Source organism: Notechis scutatus, chromosome 4 (genome assembly GCF_049901735.1).
Source record: "Notechis scutatus isolate UNSWTSFEM ecotype Mainland chromosome 4, rNotScu1.2, whole genome shotgun sequence".
NCBI classification, from domain to species: domain Eukaryota; kingdom Metazoa; phylum Chordata; class Lepidosauria; order Squamata; family Elapidae; genus Notechis; species Notechis scutatus.
The window spans coordinates 126680039-126702585 of NC_142012.1; the positions used below are offsets into that span (position 1 = coordinate 126680039).

Genomic DNA, 22547 nt, shown 5'->3' on the forward strand with positions numbered 1-22547 from the left:
CAGATGAATTGTTCCACAGATTGTCTACTGTAAGGTCCTCTTTGTATTATTGTACTAAGGGGACAAAAGGGACTGTTGCTAGCACTGATGATGTTATCTAGGTTGGGTATTAAAATGTCTGTAAGAAAACAATCAATCTCCGAGAGCACCAAGAGATGCCTCATTTAAACCCCGAGCTATAAATATTCTCCTTTATTGATATTGCATGTATAGCAGTTTTCCTGCTATATAGCAACCTCCCTAGTGGAACTGCTAGAGTCTGTGGCTTGGTTGGCATTGGAGTTCCCCAATCTTAAATTTCAAGGGGACTTCATGGCAACTATTTGCCATCCTTGGGTATAGGCCTGGCTTATGAAGTGGCTTAGCAATTCATGGTTACCATGGCAACTGTAGACCTAACCGAAATTATATCTGGCCTAACTACAACGAAGGCCCTATAGACCACCTTGTTTTTAATCTAAAGGCACTTGGAATGGGATCTGAAACTGCTGGTGTTACCGTTAGTCCCTTGCCATGAATAGATCACTCTCTGCTGGCTCTGGAGTTCTGTGGTATTATCCCTGCCTATAGGGAAGCAGGCCCTATCGAATGTTTACCCTGGTAGGGTTCGACTGAAGCTTTAGTTGCTGCTTGGAATACAGGCAGTCAACTATTCATTTAGTGACCAAGTTATAACAATGAAAAAAGTGACTTATAACTGTTTTTCACGCTTATGACTATTGCAGGATTCCCATGGTCATGTGATCAAAATTTGGATACTTGGCAACTGACTCATATTTATGACTGTTGCAGTGTCCAGAGTCCTGTGATCACTTTTTGTGACCTTCTTAACAAGCAAGGTCAATTGGGAAGCCAGATTTCACTTAACAACCATGTTACTAACTTAACAACTTCAGTAATTCATGTAACAATTGTGACAAGAAGGGTTGTAAAATGGAGAAAAAAAATCACTTAACAAATAGCAACAGAAAGTTTAAGCTCAATTGTAGTTCTAAGTAAAGGATTACCATCAGGTAACTTTGGCTTTAGTTGTAAGTCATGCCTAGGCAGACTCTATGTCCATGGACTCCAGAAGGCTTCCTGGTTTTCAAAAGAATCCCAGGTTATGAATTGGAGTAATAGACACCAAGAATGTTACTGGAAGAAAACAAAGAACAACACGGGAAAGAGTATTATTTAAGGATTAGCTCATGGCAATAAGGGTAGCAAAATGTAGTTATTTCTCCACCTTTATTGAATCTGCAGAGTACCAACCAATAACGCTGTTTAGGGTAACCAGGACTAGGTAGGGTAACCCGTAAAGATTATTTTAGGCATCTGTCAGATAAAGTTGCTCAGATTCACTAAGAGCTGTACAAGTCTATGGAGTTACCAGAGGCAGTTGTCTTGGAGGAGTTTAAACCTCATGGCCCTAATGAGATAGACATGATCTTTTTATCTGTGACTTTGGCAAACTTGTGTATTAGATCCAGGGGTGGGATTCAAATTTTTTAACAACCGGTTCTGTGGGCGTGGTGAAGTTGGTGGGCGTGGCTTGGTCATGTGACTGGGTGGACATGGCTTGGTGGTCATGTTATTGGCTGGGTGTGGCCAATATCACTCACATCGAGGCATGCGTCTCCTCACCTGGCATCTCATGACTGTGGGGATGCTGCAACAGTCGTAAGTGTGAAAAATGGTCATAAGTCACTTTTTCAGTGCCATTGTAACTTTGAATGGTCACTCCACACAAGCAAAGTACCAGCAAAGGAGTGGGGGGAAACTCCAGAGACGTTCCTGAGACAGGAAGTCTAGTCCTGCCAAGAATGTAATAAGGGTTAATGGAGAGGCAGTTTCTGTAAGCAACACCAGAATGTTTCCTTCCTGCCTTCCTTACAGGATTAGGCCAGTAATTTCTTCTAACAACCGTTCTCTGAACTGCTTTGAGTGTTAACAACCGGTTCTAGCGAATAGGTGCGAACTGGTAGAATCCCACCCCTGATTAGATCCATGTCCCTCCTGGTTGATCTCCCAGTAGAAGACAAGCAGCTGGATCCAGGAGGTGAGGAATGCTTTTCATTCCGGGACAAGGAGGCTTAATCTCCTCTCATTTTGATTGCTGTAACAAACTTTACATGGGGCTTCCCCTGAAGATCATTTGAAAGCTGTAGATGGTCCTGAAGGTTGCAGCACAGGTAGTTATACACTAATATAATGCCTCTGCTCTGTGAGCTGCGGTAGCTCTCAATAGGCTTCTAGTTACAATTCAAAGTTCTAGATACGACCTAAAAAGTTCTATAAAGCACAGGACTGGGATTGTTTGTGTCCCCACTGTTTTACCTGCTCCCTAGTTCTTGCAGGGAGGGAATACTCCAGGTCCCTTTGATCAACTAATGCCATCTCATTGGACCTGCAGATGTACTTTCTCCATGGCTGTATCTGCAGAGAACAGCATTACCTCCCAAGAGATGCAGATGGCTCTGAACCTGTTAGCCTTTCATAAAGCACTGAAAACCTGCTTGTTTCCCCAGGCAGTTAAGTGCATTCTCTTGGTGATGTGGCTTTTTATTTTGAGTTTTATTGTTTAAACCACGGCATCATAGGTTATATATTGTGTTTATGGTTTAAATCTTTGTATGCCACTCAGAATCACTGCTGTGACATAGGCAGCTTTATAAACCATATAAATTTATTTGTTTTGTAATACTCCTCACTTAAGAATTTCCCAAAAATAGAAAACCCCCCAAATTCTCAACATATTGTTAAATTATTTTTTTTTTTTTTTTTTTTTTTTTTTTTTTTATATAATTTTTTTTAATAAAAAAAATTTTAAAAATTTAAATATTTTTTTATAAAGTAATGATGTCCTTACTTTCCATCTGAGCAAATTTGACCATGACCATTATTTCAGCTTCTGTTTCTGAGACTACTGAGGTCTACAATACATCCAATTGATAGCTTTTTCCTCTGAAAGTATCATAACACATTATTTTCATCCTTCTGTTCCATAAAGCAAAGAATATTGAAAGCTGAAATCGGAGGAAACCTTTCAAGCAATATACTTCTTCCTCTGAAAAGAATGAGGTCTTAAAGCTTGGGATTTTTGGAGGATAATAGCAATATGCACAGCTAAATGTACTATGTTTTCTTCAGTATTTTGGAAAATGTATAAACAAGATGCATCAGCATTGCCCACTGAACATAACGATCATCTCTTTCTTGTTCCTCTTAATTGCAAATACTTACTTATAAACACTTTTTTCTTGAATGCAAAGGCTCACTCAGAAATGGTAATGCCAAAAATGAGCTTCTGAACAAAGAGGAACTGTTGCATATATTTCACAAGAGTCTGTCTCTACACATAAAACCAAATATGACAACCACAGAAGAACAATGGTTTCAAAGGTAAGGAAAATAATATTTTATTCCCCTGAAAATACAGAAATAAAATAGAAAGGGTGACATTATTTTTATTTTATTAAATTTAAAATTGGTTAGTCAATATTCTCCTCCCATTTTGATTTCTGTTTCTTTATTTTTTTCCTCTGTTCTCTATCCTCTTAGTTTGGTTCAGTTCAGTTATTTATTTTATTTAATCTCATTAGCCAAATTGTTTGACTCCTCCTGAAAATCAAGACTGGTCTGTTGTCTAGCAGTGCAGAGTTTCAGATGGCATTAATAACAAAGAACAAATAAAAGCCATGATGGTATAGGAATACTTTTAAAAGTATCCCTTTGGTTGGCTAGATGGACTTACAACAAATTAGCAAAGATGACAGGATTTTTTCCACAACTTGGTGACAAGTAGGGTTGTCCACTGCAACAACCCAACCTTCTCTATTGCCTATCAACCAGTTAATCTGCCTGCTTGCCCATCCCTGTATAAGATAAGAAGGTAGAATTTCATTGTGCCTGCTGACTGCCTAGGTCAGGACAGAAGTGGGCAATCCAAGGAGGTTTCCAAAGTGTGCAGGGCCAAAGTATTTGTCCCAATTCTGAAACTGTGTGGAAAAGGATTCAAGGAATATCACAGATGTCTTAAGTTCTACAAAAAGTTTTAAAGGGGTGATTTTCCTCCAATTGAAAAAGTTTGAAGAGAATATAATATTTTTAAAAAACCCACCTCCCAAAAAAGACACTTTTTTTATCCTGACCATTCCAATTATTTCTGAATTCAACTCAATGTTTTTTTAAGCACAAAAAGAATTGCAAATTTGTTGGCTTAGGGGTCCCAATATCAGTTTATCCCAGAAGCAAAACATATTTTAACTTCAATCACTTAATATCGAAATTCAGATATTGCTCCAAATTTTCATAGAGAATCAGAATCCTCACTTTCCTCACAGAAGGCCTTCCACTGGTCTCAAACCTAACCACCAAAGCAGGAAGAACTCTGACAGAAAATGTTGAGTGATACCAGCCACTAAGGTGTCAGGATAAAACAGACATGTGCTAGTAGAAAAGGTGAGGAAAACACAGGGATGGGGGGTGGGGGGGAGTTGTTACTCCTGAGAACATAGCACATAACCCAAAAAAATTGTATAAGACAGTGACCAGCTGCTGGAGAAGAGAAAGAATACAGGTACTCCTCAATTTACAACAGTTTGTTCAGTAACCATCTGAAGTTTCAACGGCACAGAAAAAAATTACACGATCATTTTCTCACGACCATTGTGCCATCCCCACGTTCACATAATCAATATTCAGATGCTTGGCAACTGGTTCTTATTTATGACAGTTGCAGTAGCCTGGGATTAAGTGATCACCCTTTACGACCTTGCAAAGGAAGGTCAATGAGGAAGTCAGATTCACTTGTTTATTTAGTTTACTTTATTGTCATTGCACCTCTTACAATGAAATTAAATACAATCTTCAGTGTACAATTTATGACTATGAAAATAAACACAAATGCACATCCGTCACACTCCACACATTGCATTGAAAACCCCTGATATCGCATTAATATTGCACTATACAGTAGACTTCAATAGAGTTATTGCCCTGGGATAGAAGCTGTTTTTCAGCCTATTTGTCCTTGTTTTTATTATTCAGTACCGTCTGCCAGATGGTAATAGTTTTATGTTTAAAGATCCCCATCTTTTCCTACATTTCATTTAGAATCCAATAGGTATTGAGTTATAAATAGTTGAAGGGTTATGGAGGTTTTTAGACTGGACGACCATTTGACTGAGATGGTATAAGGGTCCTGACGCCTTGACCAGGTGGTTGGATTAGAAAACCTCTGAGTTCCTTCCAGCCTCTGATTTTATGCCTCTATGATTCAGGTTCTGAGAATTTGAATTAACACATTTTATGGAGGTTTAGCTTAGCTTTATTGCTCTCTCCTGATTTAGGTGTTAGGTATTAATGCAAAAGTAGGAGGGTTTCTAGAAACAGAAGCTGACCCTGTCATTTTTATTTCCATTGTTTCATATCTGCCCATAAAATATGTATGAAATTAAGAATATGCATATTTTATATCTGTGTAAATCTACACACCTATTTAAATATTTCATTTGATTAGGAAGCTTTTAAATCTTATTGTAACCTTAATATAATAATTACTATGACATAGATAAAAATGGACCATTTGAAAGAGATATATGCATGGTATTAGACTTATTTTTCATCTGGATCATAATAAGATTTCATTTGAGAAAATTGAGGACCTAAAAGGATGGCTATTCAGTTATTTATTTTTGTCTTCCATTTGTTGCATTACAGTACAGAGAGATAAATAGTTTGGCCTCAGCTAGTATGACAAGATAAATTAAATTGTGAAAGTTTATATAAGCGTTCAAAATGGAACCAAGCTTCAGTTTCACGTCTGGGTTTGAAAGAAAAATTTGGATACATGAAATGTACTGAAACCAGTCACTGAAGTAACCACATTGTGGATAAATTAGAACCCATTATTTATGATCTAAAGCAATTTTTAGGCAATTATTTCAAAAGCATTCATAAGATACGATCATATTGTCTCCAGAAGAGTGTAGGAAACAGAGCTTGCCCTTTGACATGAAAGGAAGGAATATCAACAGGAGTTCCAGGGAAGGTAGGGTATGGATAATTCTTAGATAGATTATGAGAGGTTTAAGATTTCATGCATTGCAAATGTAAGGGTGACACCCATTCCTTTTTCATGAATATAGGCTCGCTGAGTGCCTAAGCAGAGTAATGGATTAGATTAGGACAATAAAGAGGGATTTAGGGCTTATCTTCATGTCCCATTAACTGTGACATAAATATGCCCTGGTAATGGTTTATTAATGCCATTTCCTTAGGATCTTGCCTGAAGGCACTGATTTCCAGAGGCATCTGTTTGTTTGATTCCTGACCATTTTCTAAACCAGGTCTTAAATGTGCTTCATGTACATGCAGTTTTGATTATTATTATTTTAAAAAGTGCTAAACAGGGATACCTGCCCAGGAGTCACAAAAAGGCAAATGACAAAATTCTGTGTTGAGACATACAATGCACATCCTGCCCCGTTTTATATGTATATCATCACATCATATATGAAAAATGTATGACAATATGATGCTGCTTTCATCAAAATGAGAGAGCTAGTACAAGGTGCATTTAAGGAAAGAGAACAGAATATGCTGCCAGCTGTTTGTGGCTTGTTATGTCCCCACTGAGTGAATTACAACTTTTGCACTGCTTCTGCAAAAGAGGCAGTCCTTCTTACCATTTTTTATTGCTTTGGTTGATGGAATGCTATTTAGCTTACTCTTTTCCAGCCTCATGGTCCTTCATGGGCTACTTATGGATCTACCAATTATAGGGACAGAACTGGATTCACTGAATAGTTCTATCCCCAGAATAGTTCTATCACCTCCTTGCAACAGTGTTTGAAAATGAGGCACACTCATTATTGGTCTCTTCCTCCAACATCCATGTTAGCAACCTCTTAGATGAGCAATTTCTGGACATAAATTTAGAGCTAGACCTGTATTGTAGCCTGTCTAACAGGTCTGGCCAAAATGTCAGCTTTTTCATGAGAACAATTATTATATAGTTAAAGAAGCTGACCATTGTTTGAATAGGAATATCCCGTTCCCCAAATTTATTTGATGTAAAACAAAGCAAGCAAGTTTAATTGTTGAGTTGTAAAACATAGAACCCTATTCAGAAATTATATTTTGCAATTTTGCTTAATTTTTTTCCAAATAGACATACCATTTTTATTTTCATCTGTAAGAAATATGACTACAACATTCATTAACCAAATGCCAAACTAGTGATATCATCTTGCTCTTCTCTCTGAAATCCTTTTAAGCATTGCCAGAATTTTTAAGGGAAAAAAGTCTTCATATAATGCATTCTCTCTCAAATGCATATATAAAATGGCCCCAACTCAATTTTATACTGCACCTGTTTAACTCAGATGAAGTTTGTGCCAGATGAAGTGTAACAGAATAATTGTAATCTAAAATTTCTAACATGGAATATATTTAAACCCTCCAACCTAATTTAAATAGCCACGGAAGAATAATTATAAGCATTCATTTGAAAAATAGCACAATAAAAGCAAAGCAATGCTTGAAAAATATCTGTGAAGTAAAAAGGATATTAAGCAGGTTCACCCTGTCCACCGACTCTCTTGGAGAAACATATAAGAGAGGGCCATAGACTCTATCTCAATTCCAAATTTGTATGTAATAATCACATATAGCTTTAAACTCTGGCAGAAATTATTCTAGTATATTTAGACAGCATGATGAAACAGTTTGTCTATAAACATTAATACATGTCAAGAATTCCACATGTGGTGGAAGAAGTTGGCCAAATCAGAATCCCCTCTCATATAAGGATCATAATATGTATGTATCACTGTATGTGTTGAGTAAAGGAACACATGCTATAACATGTTTCTGCCATAATTATAACTGTGCAGCCATGACACGCATCAATATTGGGAAAGGGTTAGCTGTATAGTTCCACAATTTCCCTCCAATGTTCTCTAAAGCAGTGGCCCCCAACCTTTTTTGTGCCGCGGGCCGGTACCAGCATCACAAAATCATCTACGGCCCGGTACCGGCATCACAAAATCATCCGCGACCCGGTACCGGCATCAGCACGCATGGCAAGGCGAGCCAAGCGACCAGCCAGCCAACCGTCCCCCACTTCTCCCCGCCACCTTCAACTCCTCCTTTGTACCTGTGTCGATGGGTTTCGCGATGGCTTCGGGATGGCCGCTCGGCTCGCCTTGCCATGCGTGCTGAAAGAATCCTCGCACCTTAGTTTTGTTCGAAGCCACACACACCCTCGATGAAACTAAGGCGCGAGGATTCTTTCAGCACCCAAGTGCCGCTTTCTACCCGGAAAAGCTCACCGGAAGCACTTTTTCATCAAAACAAGATGGCGGCGCCCAGCAAACCGGCGGCCCGGTAGAAATTGTTCCACGGACCGGGACCGGTCCAGGGACCGGTGGTTGGGGACCCCTGCTCTAAAGGTTGTATGGGTTAAAGGAGTTGTCATCTGCACCTCTCTTTTATCTAAATCCAATTCCAGAAGGATTTCATCCACTCTTTTCCAGGGAACTATCTCTGCAGAACTGGTAAATCTATGGAAACAAATTATGTCAAAAAGAAAATGGGAGTAATTACTGGAATTCTAATATCCCAGTAATAGATGTGTCTTTATGTAGTTTATATCTGGATGCCTCCACGTTGATGGAAAAGAGTGGATTCAATTCTTAATTTTCATTGTATAAAAATAAATGCCTAATATGTGCTAAAATAAGGAATAAATGAAAATAACTCCCCTTCTATACTGCAGCATGTAAAAAAATTAAGAAAATGAATATAATAATTGCACTGCTGGATCTGATCTAAAAGCCATATAATCTGTCATCTCAATACCTCTGAGAAACATAAAAGGAAATTGGTTGAGACCATGGAGAATCTCTCTAACACAAAAAATGGAGAATACAGAAATGGGTTAATGATCTGGCAGTAAATGGCAAACTATATAAGAAACAATTTAATATATTAATAATAAAATAGTTTAGTTTATAAGAATATCCATGATAACCCTAACGTTTATTATCTTGACTGCATGAAAAAACCTTAGGCTCCCATTCAAAGTCATATATATGCCTCTTTAGGTATCTTTTTTAATACCATCAGTGCACTATTCTCAGAAAGTTGTGTGATTATGAGTTACATCTTAGTAGGGCAGTCACAGGCAATTTGGGAAGTAAATAGGTGTATTATGCATGTGGAAAACCTCTCAGTGATTGTTTCAACCCTAATCGTTATATCCTTTTGAAATATCTCTATAGATTGGAACATGGGATGGGGCATTGTGAGACAGTGGGTTCAATTCAATTTAGAGAAAAATCTCAGTAGACGGTTTTACTAATGAGGGATATATTCCCAACTTCCTGGCCATTACTTCGTGATCATTTCTTGAAGCTTCCCTTTTGTTCTTGCCTGTGGTTTAATTATCGGCAGGTAAGGTTTCCTAGTCATGGAGGAGGCATCACCAATGTTTGTACCTATATACCCTGTTCCATAAGATAGTAAAAGTCCTAAGCTAGGATGAATATGCACCAAGCTGTTCTACTGTTTTTCCTCTAAATTCATTTTCTCTTTCATTCCATTTACTAAAGGTCTCCTGCATATTTTTAAATTTTAAATTTTTGTTTATTGCCAAATTCAATATGTTGCAAAATTATGATACTTGGAGGAAGTATATGTGGGGGAAATTCTAACAGCATGGTGAAGTTGGTTATGAAATTAGTTAAATTGGGTTCTCTGAAAAAATATTTTGAGATTGACTAGAGATGGTATAGAATATGCAACTTAGTTTTCTTCCAGCTAACAGACTGCATTTAGCACAACTGGGTTACAGCACAACTGAAAATTAAGTAGAATCAAAAATAGTTAGTATTTGGGTAAAAAAAACAACCCAGCAAATACTGAGCAATTCTCTACATTGTAGAAATTTTTAAAATATTTGTTAAAATTATATTTGGAATAATAAAATAGTGATGCTATGCATTAGAGAATTCCTATTATTGTGCACTATAAAAATATAATGTAGCCATTAAGCATGCTTTAGTGCAGGGGTAGTCAACCTTTTTATAGCTACCGCCCACTTTTGTATCTCTGTTAGTAGTAAAATTTTCTAACTGCCCACCGGTTCCACAGTAATGGTGATTTATAAAGTAGGGCAGTGGCCCCCAACCTTTTTTGTGCCGGGGCCCGGTACCGGCATCACAAAATGATCTGCGGCCTGGTACCGGCATCAGCACGCATGACAAGGCAAAGCGAGCCGAGCGACCAGCCAGCCAGCCGTCCCCCGCTTCTCCCCGCCACCTTCAACTCCTCCTCTGTACCTTTGTCGATGGGCTTCGCTTCGGGACGGCTTGGGGACGGTCGCTCGGCTCGCCTTGCCTTGGGTGCTGAAAGAATCCTCGCACCTTAATTTCGTTTGAAGCCCCCCCCTTTGATGAAACTAAGGCGCGAGGACTCCTTCAGGACCCAAACGCCGCTTTCCAACCGGAAAAGCTCACCTGGAAGCACTTTCTCGTCAAACAAGATGGCGGCGCCCAGCAAACCGGCGGCCCGGTAGGAAATGTTCCACGGACCGGGACCGGTCCGCGGCCCGGTGGTTGGGGACCCCTGAAGTAGGGGACAAAACCCCTACCGCCCACCATGAAAGCTGCAACGCCCACTAGTGGGCAGTAGGAACCAGGTTGACCACCACTGATTTAGTGCATAGATGAAGAAATGAAATGCATATTTCTCATATATATTGGGTATTATGGTGGGTGGTAAACTAATACAAAGACAAATGCATGCTGTTGTCCAGATCACCTAGACTTTGCTCAACAAAACACATTTCATTCATCTCCATAAAATTTCCATCAGACAATTTTGCAAGATTGGTGCTGAAATACCCTTTGTGTTTCAGGCATCAACTTGCATTTTATAAACCAAATTGCTACCTAGGAAACACACAATATTGAATACAGTGCAATATTTTTCAAAAGTGAAAATGTGAGCACAAGGTGCTACAACATATAAAGTTGATTTTGCACAAACTATTTAATTTTGTTAAAGACAACATATTTAATTTGGTTATGGAAATAATCTATTTTCTGTATTTGTACAATACATTGAATAATAATAAGCCAATTAAATTGGTTTGGTTGCACAAAATGGTGAACCACAAACAACTACAATAAGGTTAAAAGTTATCAAACTAAAAATAAGCTCCAATTCCTGTTAACTTATTTTTTTTTAAATACCATTTGTCTGCAGCATGTAGATCTGCACAGAAACAATATTGTAAAATTAATTATGCTTGTTCATAAGTGTACTCCTGTTACAAACCGCTTGGCAGACTGTGAGGTTTGACTTCCCCTCCTTCCAGGTAGCCAGAACAAATGATTCTGTCAAGTCCACTTAAGTTCCCCTATAAATGTCCATTTAGTGAATTTCATCTGTGAATGCTCATCTGTATTCATTTTACAAACTTCTAGCAAGTTCCTGCTTTATCTCTTCTAGTCAGTTTCACAGCAGAGAAAGAAAACTTCTAGATTTATAGAAGTAGTATAGGTAGTCCTCAACTTACACCACAATTGAGTCCAAAATTTACATTGCTAAGGCAGTTGTTAAGTGAGTTTTTCCCCATTTTATGACCTTCTTTGCTGGAGTTTTAAGTGAATCACGGCACTTGTTAAGCAAGTAACCTGGTTGTTAAGTGAATCTGGCTTCCTTCCCCATTGCCTTGGCTTATCAGAAGGTTGCAAAAAGTGATCACATGACCCTGGGGCACTGCAGCCGTCTCAAATAAATAGTTTTTCTCCAAGGGAGGTGGGCGCTTAAGAAATATGAAATATAAATAAAATAAATGAATACAAACCAGTGGCCAAATGTCCAAATTTGATCATGTGACCACAGGGCTACTGCAACGGTTATATGAAAAATAGTCATGAGTCACATTTTTCAGTGATGTTGTAGCTTTGTATGGTCAGCAAACGAATGGTTGAAAGTCAACAATTATCTATATATGTCTTCCACCATTATCCTACACATTTTTCAGCAAGAATAGACAATATCAGAAAGATGGGTTGGGCTTATGTAACTTTTATTTTATTAGCTCTTTTATTCTTGACAGGATATGATGAAAATTATTTTGGCATGTATTACTTTGCTTTGCCCAAGCACTGTTTTCAGTTCCAGATCCAGTTCTGGGCACTGCAGTCTATAACGGACAAGGAACAAGTTCAGAGGATGTCTACCAAGATCAGAGGACCAGAAATTAAGCCCTAGGAGGAATAGTGAGAGGAACTGGGTACATTTAGTCTAAGTTATGACTGCGATCTTTAGTTATCTAAAGTTTTTTTAATAGAGCAGGCAGGATTTGTTATTTGTCATTCTGAAGGACCAAACCAGAACCAGCGGTTTGAAACCGTAATGAAATAAATTCAGATTTGAAATGTCCTCATAGTAAAAACTTTCAACCAGTGGAATAGAATATTGTCAAATTTATGTGCTCTCCATTTCACTGTTCAAAGCAACTTCTCACTGGAGAACATGCTACTAAGCACTTTATGGAGTGCTTAGTATCATGTCCTTCAGTGGACATCTTCAAAGAAAGGCTGAAAAGCCAACATTGTGTGGTGAATTCTGCATTAAGGAGGAGGCTGGACTTGAAAGGACTCCGAAGTCCTTTCAAGATGGCTGGATATTTCCCCTACTATCTGCTCACTCCTACCTACGTTGGCTGTCCTTCCTAATTCTTATCTTCATCCCCGGTCTCTGTTAGCTCGTTCCTAGTCACAAAGCTAACGTTTTGTACACCTTGAGGCTGCAAAGTACAACTATAAATGACTTAAGCTTTGTCTTAACTTGTTGCCTAGATTAAGATGATGTCATGGGATAAGAATAAAAATAACTCTACCATTGCATGGTTGTGCTGTGGCTAGGTGCAAGTGGGGACATGGATTATGATTTGTAGTTGTTGCAGTGAATCCCAGTCTTGTAAAATTGTGAGGATCTGTGCATCAGATTCAGGGTTTTGTGCTAGTTCTGCACCTCGATAACCATGCCCCAAGTACATGGCTATTACAGCTCTTTTTCCATAGACATATGTTATCTGTGGTTTTACAATAGGCTCAAGTGGTTCATGAAAAACTGAACTTATCTATTAGAATGGATGTTTTGGATTCACTTTTTGTCCTCTAACAGCCCCAGATTTAATCAGATATGTGATTCTTATGGGTCTTTCCATGCTGGATTCCACGAAAACAGACAAATCTATTTTGGTTCCAAGTTTTCCCACGATGTAATGCCAACAACGATTAGGAATCCCAAACCATTACGGCCCATTCTTTATAAATAAGTGTATTTTGCACTTTGAAAGTAAGCTGAGATGGGTTTATTTTGGGAAATGAAAATACATAATGGTAGAAGCTGGCAATTTGCTTCCTATATTTTTATTTTATTGAAAGTAAACAACCATTCAGTTCGTGCAGGAAAACGGAGGGATTTTTTTTTAGAAAACTCTCCGCTGACGAACCCCGGCGCTCCCCTCTGAGGAGACCTTTGGACCTCTCCCGGTCGTTTAGCAAATCAGGTATTCAGGAAAAGTGTTTCAACTTCCACTTCGGCGGAAGAAGTGGGTGCCTGGAAGCTGTACAAGTACTCGTACAAAACAAGGGAAAGTGTGAGGGGGCGGCGGCTGCCTCTTTCCCCCCCGCCACCGATCTTTCGCTCTCTCTCTCTCCTCCCCCACCTCCTGCGCAGGCTGCTCTCTTCCTACCCCGGTTACTGTGGCAACCGCCCGGACTTCCCCGGTCCCGCTTCTGCTGCGGAATCGCTCGGCAGCAGCAGCAGCAGCAGCCGCCGCCGCCCGCTGCCGGAATCGCTCCTGCTGCTGCCGTCCTCCTCGCCGCCTCGCATGGAGCTGCTGGCTGCCGCGCTCAGCGCCGCCTGCGCCTTGGACCACGAAGGATCCGCCGAGAGCGTGGCCGCAGGCCGCCCAGCTGGCAGGTGAGGGATTCAAAAAATGGGGATGGGGGGGGGGGCGCGTCCTCGGGGGGGGGCGCCCCTTCCGCCCCAGCCAAGACGCGCGTCGCCGCTCGCTTCTTCTCTCCGGAGCGCGAACTCCGGTTGCTGCGCCTTTCCTGGTAAAAGCTCCCGAAGTTCAGTTTGCTTTCTGGCCCGGCTGACTCCCGTAGGGAAAGGGGAGGTTCTGTCGCCCCGAGCCAGCTGGCCGACGCCGGGTCTCCTCAGGCTCTCTCCGACCCCTAGTTCTCTCTCTGAGCCCCCAAAGGGTGCGCAAGAGTTAACTCCGCCGTCTATGGAGCCTCGCCCCCGCTTGGCTACCTTCCCTCCTTTTTCGTTTGCCCGCGTCTAGCGCGGTTACATTTCCTCCGCGAAAGAATACTCGAGTCCTCCTCCTGCCCCGGAGACCAGAGCGGAGGACTTGTAGTTACGGAGAGCTTATGCCTCTTAACAGGTAGCGACGAGGAAGGACAGCCGGGGGCTGATGCCTGAAGCCCCGATAAACTCACTTTGATTTGCCATAATTCCGCAAACACTTACAGCCCGGCTAGTCGCTGCCTTGGGGAAAGCGGGGATTCCGGGCAAAGGTTGGGAAAGAGGCTCGGAAGAGATACTGACGCTCAAGCGGTGTTGTTTCCTTCTCTTCCTCCGTCTACAAAAGCGAATCCCCTTCCATGGCGGGGCCAACTTCTTTTCCGGAAGAGACCCCTGAGCAGACTGACTGCCCGGCTGCTTTCCCCGAAGCTCTGCAGATGATTCAGCCCATGACCGCAGACTCTTGGAAGAACTTCATTGAGGAAATAGGTAAGAGGACCCTTCCCATGCAATCCTGAGAACGGTGAGCTGCGTTGGGCAGACGCTTTTATTTATTTGCTTGCTTGTTATATTTCGCATGTGGCATCTACAGGACGCGTGCAATATCAGTTGATACGCAAAACGAATAAGGGAAGGATTCCAAAAAGTCGAGTTTGCTGGCCACTACAAAAAAGGGGTGGGGCCATGATTGCAAGGTTGCAGCTGCCATCTTGCCTTTTTTGACCCCTATCCCTGCAGCTCTCACCACATATAGGCTTCCTTTGAATTGTTCCGGTTCTATGCTGTCACAAATTTGTGCAGATAAAAGTTTAGATGTCTTATTGGATGGAGATGAGGAAAAATTGATTCTGAATGACTGTTTTGAAGCAGAACAACATACAGAGAAGGAGATAAGCCCAAAACTAATTTGTAAAAGATAAAATACCATTTGAATGGCTGAAGATAATTTGTATTATTAATTTGCAGCAGAAACACATCAACAACAATATAAAACACTTTTAATATATGCTGCTGCCCTTTATACCAAAGTATTATATATTAACTTCATTTATATTCACCTTCAAGCACAAAATAATTTTCTTATCTCCCATCTTTCACTATTCGGTTAATTTATATTAGTGCTAAGGAAAATCTTGATTATTAAGTTGATTTTCAACAAGTATTGAAAAGACATTTTTAAAAAACGTAGTTCAAGGGACATTATGTATCATTCTAAAAGCAATTTCTCTTTCTCAGTTACATGTGGGAAGCTAGCACGGTTTCTAAGATACAGTTCTCCTACTGCTATTTTAATCTCACTTTGACTAGTGTTCCAGAAACAAAGTAATTGCAGCATATACTTACAATTTGGAAGAAACCATTTTTTCTGGTGACTTTCCTGTGACAAACTATGCATGTTTCTAAATATAGTTACATTGTATGTACAATATTAGTGCTATGCATTGATCTATACAAGTAACTCCTGAATAAATGCTTACAACTTCAAATAAATGTAAATCTGTATTTAAATATAAAATATCAATTCAACACTTTATAAAATTGAAAAAGAAAATTATTTAAGCATTGCTAAACTTTAAAACGGAGGGAACCTCACAAAAACCTAGCAGAAATTTGAATGACTTTAGAATGAGTGCTTTTAGAATTTTGAAATTGACATTTAGATTTGTTTGAAACATCATTTATATGGTGATGGACATATCTTCATGTTTTCAGTGATGCATACTGCATGATTTCATTCTATAGAGCAGGGCCAATACAAATTCAGTGCCAAATTTCTGCAATTTCTAAGAAAGATGAAAATTGATGATGTCATATGTTTAATTTGTATTTGATGTTTTCAGTGGTCTTTGATGTTAATTGTGAAGGGGAGGTTCTGGTATTTCTGCAGCATTTCATAACATACGCAAGACTGGTCCTAAATTGCTCTAGGTTAAATTGGAAGGTGTTAAACATACAGTAAAATCTGAATTGATTGCTTATGGTAGATTTTTATGTAGTTTTGGCTTATTTAAATAGTAATGTTTCACTTTGGCTTTTTTAATGCAGTGATTTTGTTGCAGTTTTATTTCATATTTTGCTCTGATGAGCAGAAAACAACTAATATTACTGAATTTCTTCATAGTTTTAGAATTGTGAGATCTTAAAAAATGTTCACTATATAATTTTTCTTCATATGACTGTGTAATTCTAAATCAGATTACATTGAATTTGATAGATGGGAACAGGAAGTTTCATCCCTATTCTGTGCCAGGAAAATAAGTTATCTTTTATGTAAGAGTAAGAATGTCACAATTAGACATGTAATTACAAAGAATAAAATTTTAACTTTATAGAAGTAAAGTAGTTTTGGATGTTGGCATGTATTGCTTGGTTACAGTTACAAATCCTTTGTATGTAAGAGAGGACTTGTTTGGAAATATTCTAAACCTAATTCAAAATACTTAATAGAAAATGGTGCACCAAATTCCATTCCTCAAATCAAATGTATATGCTTATTTCTGTTTTATCTGCTGTCTTTCACTCATGTATATCCTTAAATGGGGTTCATATAATATTCTAAGGTGTAATTTACTTTTTATTCATTTTGTCTCTGTGTTTCTTGCAAACTCAACCATGTTTTATTCAACAAATCATGGTGACATGGTGATTAACTCCAGACCTTTTACCCTCTGAGCAATCTTCTCCCAGAATAACAGTATGGAGACCAGCCAGTAGTTATCAAAAATACCCATGCCAAGTAGTGGCTTCTTGAAGGGGGTACATTACCTCCTCCTTCAAATTCCAGCCCCTCACCCAAGAAGACATTCACCACTATGCTGACTCAGCTCCCTCTTAATAATAATTTCCAGACTTTTTTGTTTTTCATATTGACAGTTTTAGATTTGGATGTTAGCTGGCAGATATTTGTTGTTTGAATTCTATAGTCCCAGAGAACTTAAACTTCTTCATGTTCTATTATTTTGTCTATTTTGTTGGTCCCACCAGTTCGTGCTTGCAGGCAAATGGTATTTATTGCAGATGTTCCAATGTACCATTGTTGCTACTTTGTCACACCATTGTTTGTATTCAATCTATGCAATCCTCTTGCAATGGCTAACTAGATGGTCCACTGCTTCTTCATCTTCTTTGCAGATATGACATTTTCTGGATGGATAAAAAAATTAAAGATGAATTTAGTAAAAATCAAATGGAAAAACTAATAATAGTAGAAGTGGAGTGAAAAGAATTAAAAACTGGACATCTCCTAGAAATCATCAATTGCATGGCTTTTGGTTCAAATATCTGATAGCTTACATTCAATTATAACTAAACAGCTTAATGAAGTATTGCATAAAAGAGACATCCGAGATTGGTTAGTGGCAAAGCTAATCCAAAACAATCCAGCAAAAAAGACACAATCAGAAAATTATAAGCCAATAACATGTATAAATTACTCTTGGACATGTCAAACTCAGGGCGTCAGGCTGTTGTCATGTGACATAGCACAACGTTTCCCCCCCCTTTGCAGAGCTGGGGTGGGCATGGCCTGTGCATGACACATACAGCCGATAGGCTGCCAGTTTGACAGTCCTGATTTTGAAGAAAATAGCAGTATTCTAATATTTCAAATCCCAGTAGAAAAGAAATGAAATGAAATGAAATACAGAAAAGATCAACTTCTGATTGATAAAATTGTTTTGGAGCATTGCAAAAGGCAAAAAACCAATTTACATATACAGTGGAATCATTATAAAAAACCTGTTTGATTAATTACCACATAGTTGGACCATCAAATGTTCGGAAACAGGTGGTGTCAGTAAAAACATTAGAATATTTATAGAAAAAATAATGAAGCAATGGAAGACAGAATTGAAAAATTGAAAAATGTCAACTTAATGTGAGCTTATCAACAATAGGAGAAGCATCTTCCAGAATGACTCATTATCAACCTTGTTATTTATTATTGCTATGATCCCAATTTCAGTTATTTTAAAGAAAAATAAATATTGGCTATCAAACAACAAAAATGGCAATAAAGCATATATATATGCATGTATGTATATGTATGTATGTATATGTATAAAATAATTTGCTTTATATGGACGATCTATTCTATAGCTTTATGAAAAATCAGAAATAGAAATTTAGTCATTGACAAATATCCTAAGAATTTTTAGCATGGATCTAGCAATGGATTTGGCCTGGAGAAATGTGCTTTAGTAACAATAAATCAAGGTAAAATCACAAACAGTAATGGAATTGAAATGCCGAGGGGCCAAACCATCAGGAGCCATTAGGATGAAGCCTGTCTGGGCATTTTAAAGTTGGATAATATGAAGCATGAACAAGTTAAAATGTGATAAATAACATTTTAGACAAGAAAATTAGTAAAGACAAAATAGATGGAAAGGCCATCAAAGCCATCAATACCTAGACCATACCTCTGATATTGTACACTGCTGGAATTATTAACTGGACACAAGCTGCACTGGATAGTTTGGAGCAAAAAACAAGAAAACTAGTGACTTTTTACTATGTGTTACAACTTTGTAGTAATATTGATAGATTATACCTACATTGAAGAAATGGAGGCAAATATTTACTTCAAGTCAAACATACAGTCAAAGAACAGCATGCATTGGCTGATTATAAAAAAGACAAAATGTGAATATTGAAATAATGTAATAAAGAACAGAATCCTGGCAAGGAAAAGCATTACATGGTCAATTTCTATAAAAAATTGAGCAAAAAGTGGATAAAGATAATACTTGGTAAGTGGAACATTAAAAAAGAAGAAACAGAAGACTTTATTTTGGTTGTTGAAGAGCAAGTTATTTAAAATAATTTAATTAAAGCCAGAATTGTAAAGTGCAATTCTTCCAAAGAAGCAGAAGAAATATCATTCATATATTCAGCTTGTGCAAGAAGATCTCACAAATTGATTATAAATAACAACAATGATTATAAATAACAACAAACACATTCACCAAACTGATTTACTGGAACATCTGTAAAATTTACCATGTCCCAGTGAAGAAAAATGGGTGGCAACATATAGTTGATAAAGTAGTCAAGTATCATGTGATTTCTGATAAACTCTTGGCCTATAACACACCAGATTTAATTGGTGAAAAAGAAGAATGTACAGGTAATCAATGTGGCAATTCCAAGGGATAGTAGAACTGAAGAAGATCACAAAGGATTAAGATCTGGAAAATTGAAGTTGGAAGATCATGGCATACAGGTGAAATTTGAAAAATTAGAATATCGTGCAAAAGTTCATTTATTTCAGTAATGCAACTTAAAAGGTGAAACTAATATGTGAGATAGATTCATTATATGCAAAGCAAGATAGTTCAAGCCGTGATTTGACATAATTGTGATGATTATAGCTTACAGCTCATTAAAACCCCAAATCCACAATCTCAGAAAATTAGAATATTACATGCAATCAATAAAACAAGGATTGTACATAGAACAATATCGGACTTCTGAAAAGTATAAGCATGCATATGTACTCAGTACTTGGTTTGTGCCCCTTTTGCAGCAATTACTGCCTCAATGCGGCATGGCATGGAAGCTATCAGCCTGTGGCACTGCTGAGGTGTTATGGAAGACCAGGATGCCTCAATAACGGCCTTCAGCTCTTCTGCATTGTTTGGTCTCATGTCTGTTATCTTTCTCTTGGCAATGCCCCATAGATTCTCCATGGGATTCAGGTCAGGCGAGTTTGCTGGTCAATCAAGCACAGTAATCCCATGGTCATTGAACTAGGTTTTGGTGCTTTTGGCAGTGTGGGCAGGTGCCAAGTCCTGCTGGAAAATGAAATCAGCATCCCCATAAAGCTCGTCTGCGGAAGGAAGCATGAAGTGCTCCAAAATCACCAGGTAGATGGCTGCGTTGACCCTGGACTTAATGAAGCACAGTGGACCAACACCAGCAGATGACATGGCTCCCCAAATCAACACAGACTGTGGAAACTTCACACTGGACTTCAAGCATCTTGCAGTGTGTGCCTCTCCATTCTTCCTCCAGACTCTGGGTCCTTGGTTTCCAAATGAGATGCAAAAGTTGCTCTCATCAGAAAAGAGGACTTTGGACCACTGAGCAACAGACCAGGTCTATTTTTCTTTAGCCCAGGTAAGACGCTTCTGACGTTGTTTGTTCAGGAGCGGCTTGACAAGAGGAATACGACATTTGAAACCCATGTCCAGGATCCGTCTGTGTGTGGTGCCTCTTGATGCACTGACTCCAGCCTCAGTCCACTCCTTGTGAAAGTCCCCAACACTTTTGAATGGCCTTTTCCTGACAATCCTCTCCAGGCTGCGGTCATCCCTGCTGCTTGTGCACCTTTTTCTTCCATGCTTTTCCCTTCCACATAACTTTCTATTAATGTGCTTTGATACAGCACTTCTGGGAACATCCAACTTCTTTTGCAATTACCTTTTGAAGCTTTCCCTCCTTATGGAGGGTGTCAGTGATGGTTTTCTGCACAACTGTCAGGTCAGCAGTCTTTCCCATGATTGTGATTCCTACTGAACCTGACTGAGAGACCATTTAAAGGCTCAGGAACCCTTTGCGGGTGTTATGGTTTAATTAGCTGATTAGAGTGGGACACTTTGAGCCTAGAATATTGAACCTTTTCACAATATTCTAATTTTCTGAGATTGTGGATTTGGGGTTTTCATGAGCTGTAAGCCATAATCATCTCAATTATGACACATCATGGCTTGAACTATCTTGCTTTGCATGTAATAAGTCTATCTCATATATTAGATTCACCTTTTAAGTTGCATTACTGAAATAAATGAACTTTTGCACAATGTTCTAATTTTTCGAGTTTCACCTGTACATTGGCTGTTGAGGTTCCAGTGGTTATCAGACCGGATGTTGTACCAAAAAATCTTGGATGACACTTAGAAAATTTGCAAATTGACAAAATTTCCCTTTTTTCAAAAGGCCACCCTACTTGGATTTGCACATATACAACACTAATATATTATGCTATCCTAGGTTCTTGGGAAGAACTCAATGAATATGAAGACCAACACCAACTAAAGAACTGGCAACTATGATTTCACATTGTTGCATATATAATAATAATTTATTACATATATATGCCACCTGACTGCCAATGGCTCTGGAAAGTTTACAGATTGTTAAAAACCCTTAAAAACAAGGAACAATTTAAAAAATATACAAACAACACAAAACAAAGGAAAAGAGATGGCAGAAAAAACAAATCCAGGAGAGAATAAAGAAAAAGGTTTATCTGTTACTTCCAGCTAAAATGCCTTTACTCATCCCCAAACACACACATTTCAGAGAGCAGTTAATGATCGATTAAATTGTTGGGGGAAGAGGAAAAAGGGAAATTTACAAAGAGGAAACTAGTGATCACTGCTCTGAAAATATTTTACATTAAATTGCCCAAGAACAGAATCAGTGTCCAGTCTTGTAGCTGAGACATATTAAAGGTTGACCATCAGTATAAACTCTGATGCACTTTCCTTCAGTCTCAGGGATGAAGGAAGAGCTAATTGATATGGCCGTGAGGATGAGCATATAGTCTCAGAGTCTGTAGAAGTTCTCAGCTGTACACTCTCCTACAATTATCTCAAGTTGCATTGCTTTTTTATATGATGCCTACAATTTGGTTATTTCCATTTCTGGATTTGTCTCAGGAGGGAAAGTTCTGAAACATCTTCATTTCACATGCAATATGGGGCTAATTCAATAACAGTCTATGCATTCTCTGACTTTCTAGGTCTGTTGTATCAAGAATATCGAGATAAATCCACACGTCATGAGATTGAAACCAGACGGCTGCAGGATTCCCAGACAGATACTGAAGAAGGCTCAACTACTGAAGAGTCACCAACAGAAACAGAAACTGCAAATGTATTAGAAAACAAAACTGTCCCCCAGATTAACTTGCTCAGGAATTCCACTTCAAGGTTCAATTTATGGCAAGATCTTCCAGAAATCAGAAGCAGTGGTGTTCTGAATATTCTCCAGCCAGATGAAATCAAGCTTCAAGAGGTAATATCAACTTAAGGGGAGGAGATAGAAAGGGGAAACACTCTTGATATTTCATGGAAATAACTATTGGTTGACTCATTTATGTCAGTTACAAATATTTAACATTATTAGAATGTTTGCTTCTTTATGTAGTTTTGAACCAATTTCATCATGTTTTTTTTCTTAAAAAAAATTAAGAACATTCTGATTCTGCTCAGCCTTGG

General features: G+C 38.6%; 1 protein-coding gene across 2 annotated transcripts in view; it reads left to right on the top strand.

The window, feature by feature from the left end:
- The window catches only part of NGEF (neuronal guanine nucleotide exchange factor), a 63721-nt gene that overhangs the window by 14897 nt on the left and 26277 nt on the right, over window positions 1-22547 (top strand). For both annotated transcript variants that reach the window (XM_087964826.1, XM_087964827.1), the window contains 4 exons: window positions 3255-3384; window positions 13747-13992; window positions 14669-14811; window positions 22070-22344. In XM_087964826.1, the coding sequence (XP_087820952.1) occupies window positions 3255-3384; window positions 13747-13992; window positions 14669-14811; window positions 22070-22344 (794 nt within the window). The remainder of the gene's footprint in view (window positions 1-3254; window positions 3385-13746; window positions 13993-14668; window positions 14812-22069; window positions 22345-22547) is intronic.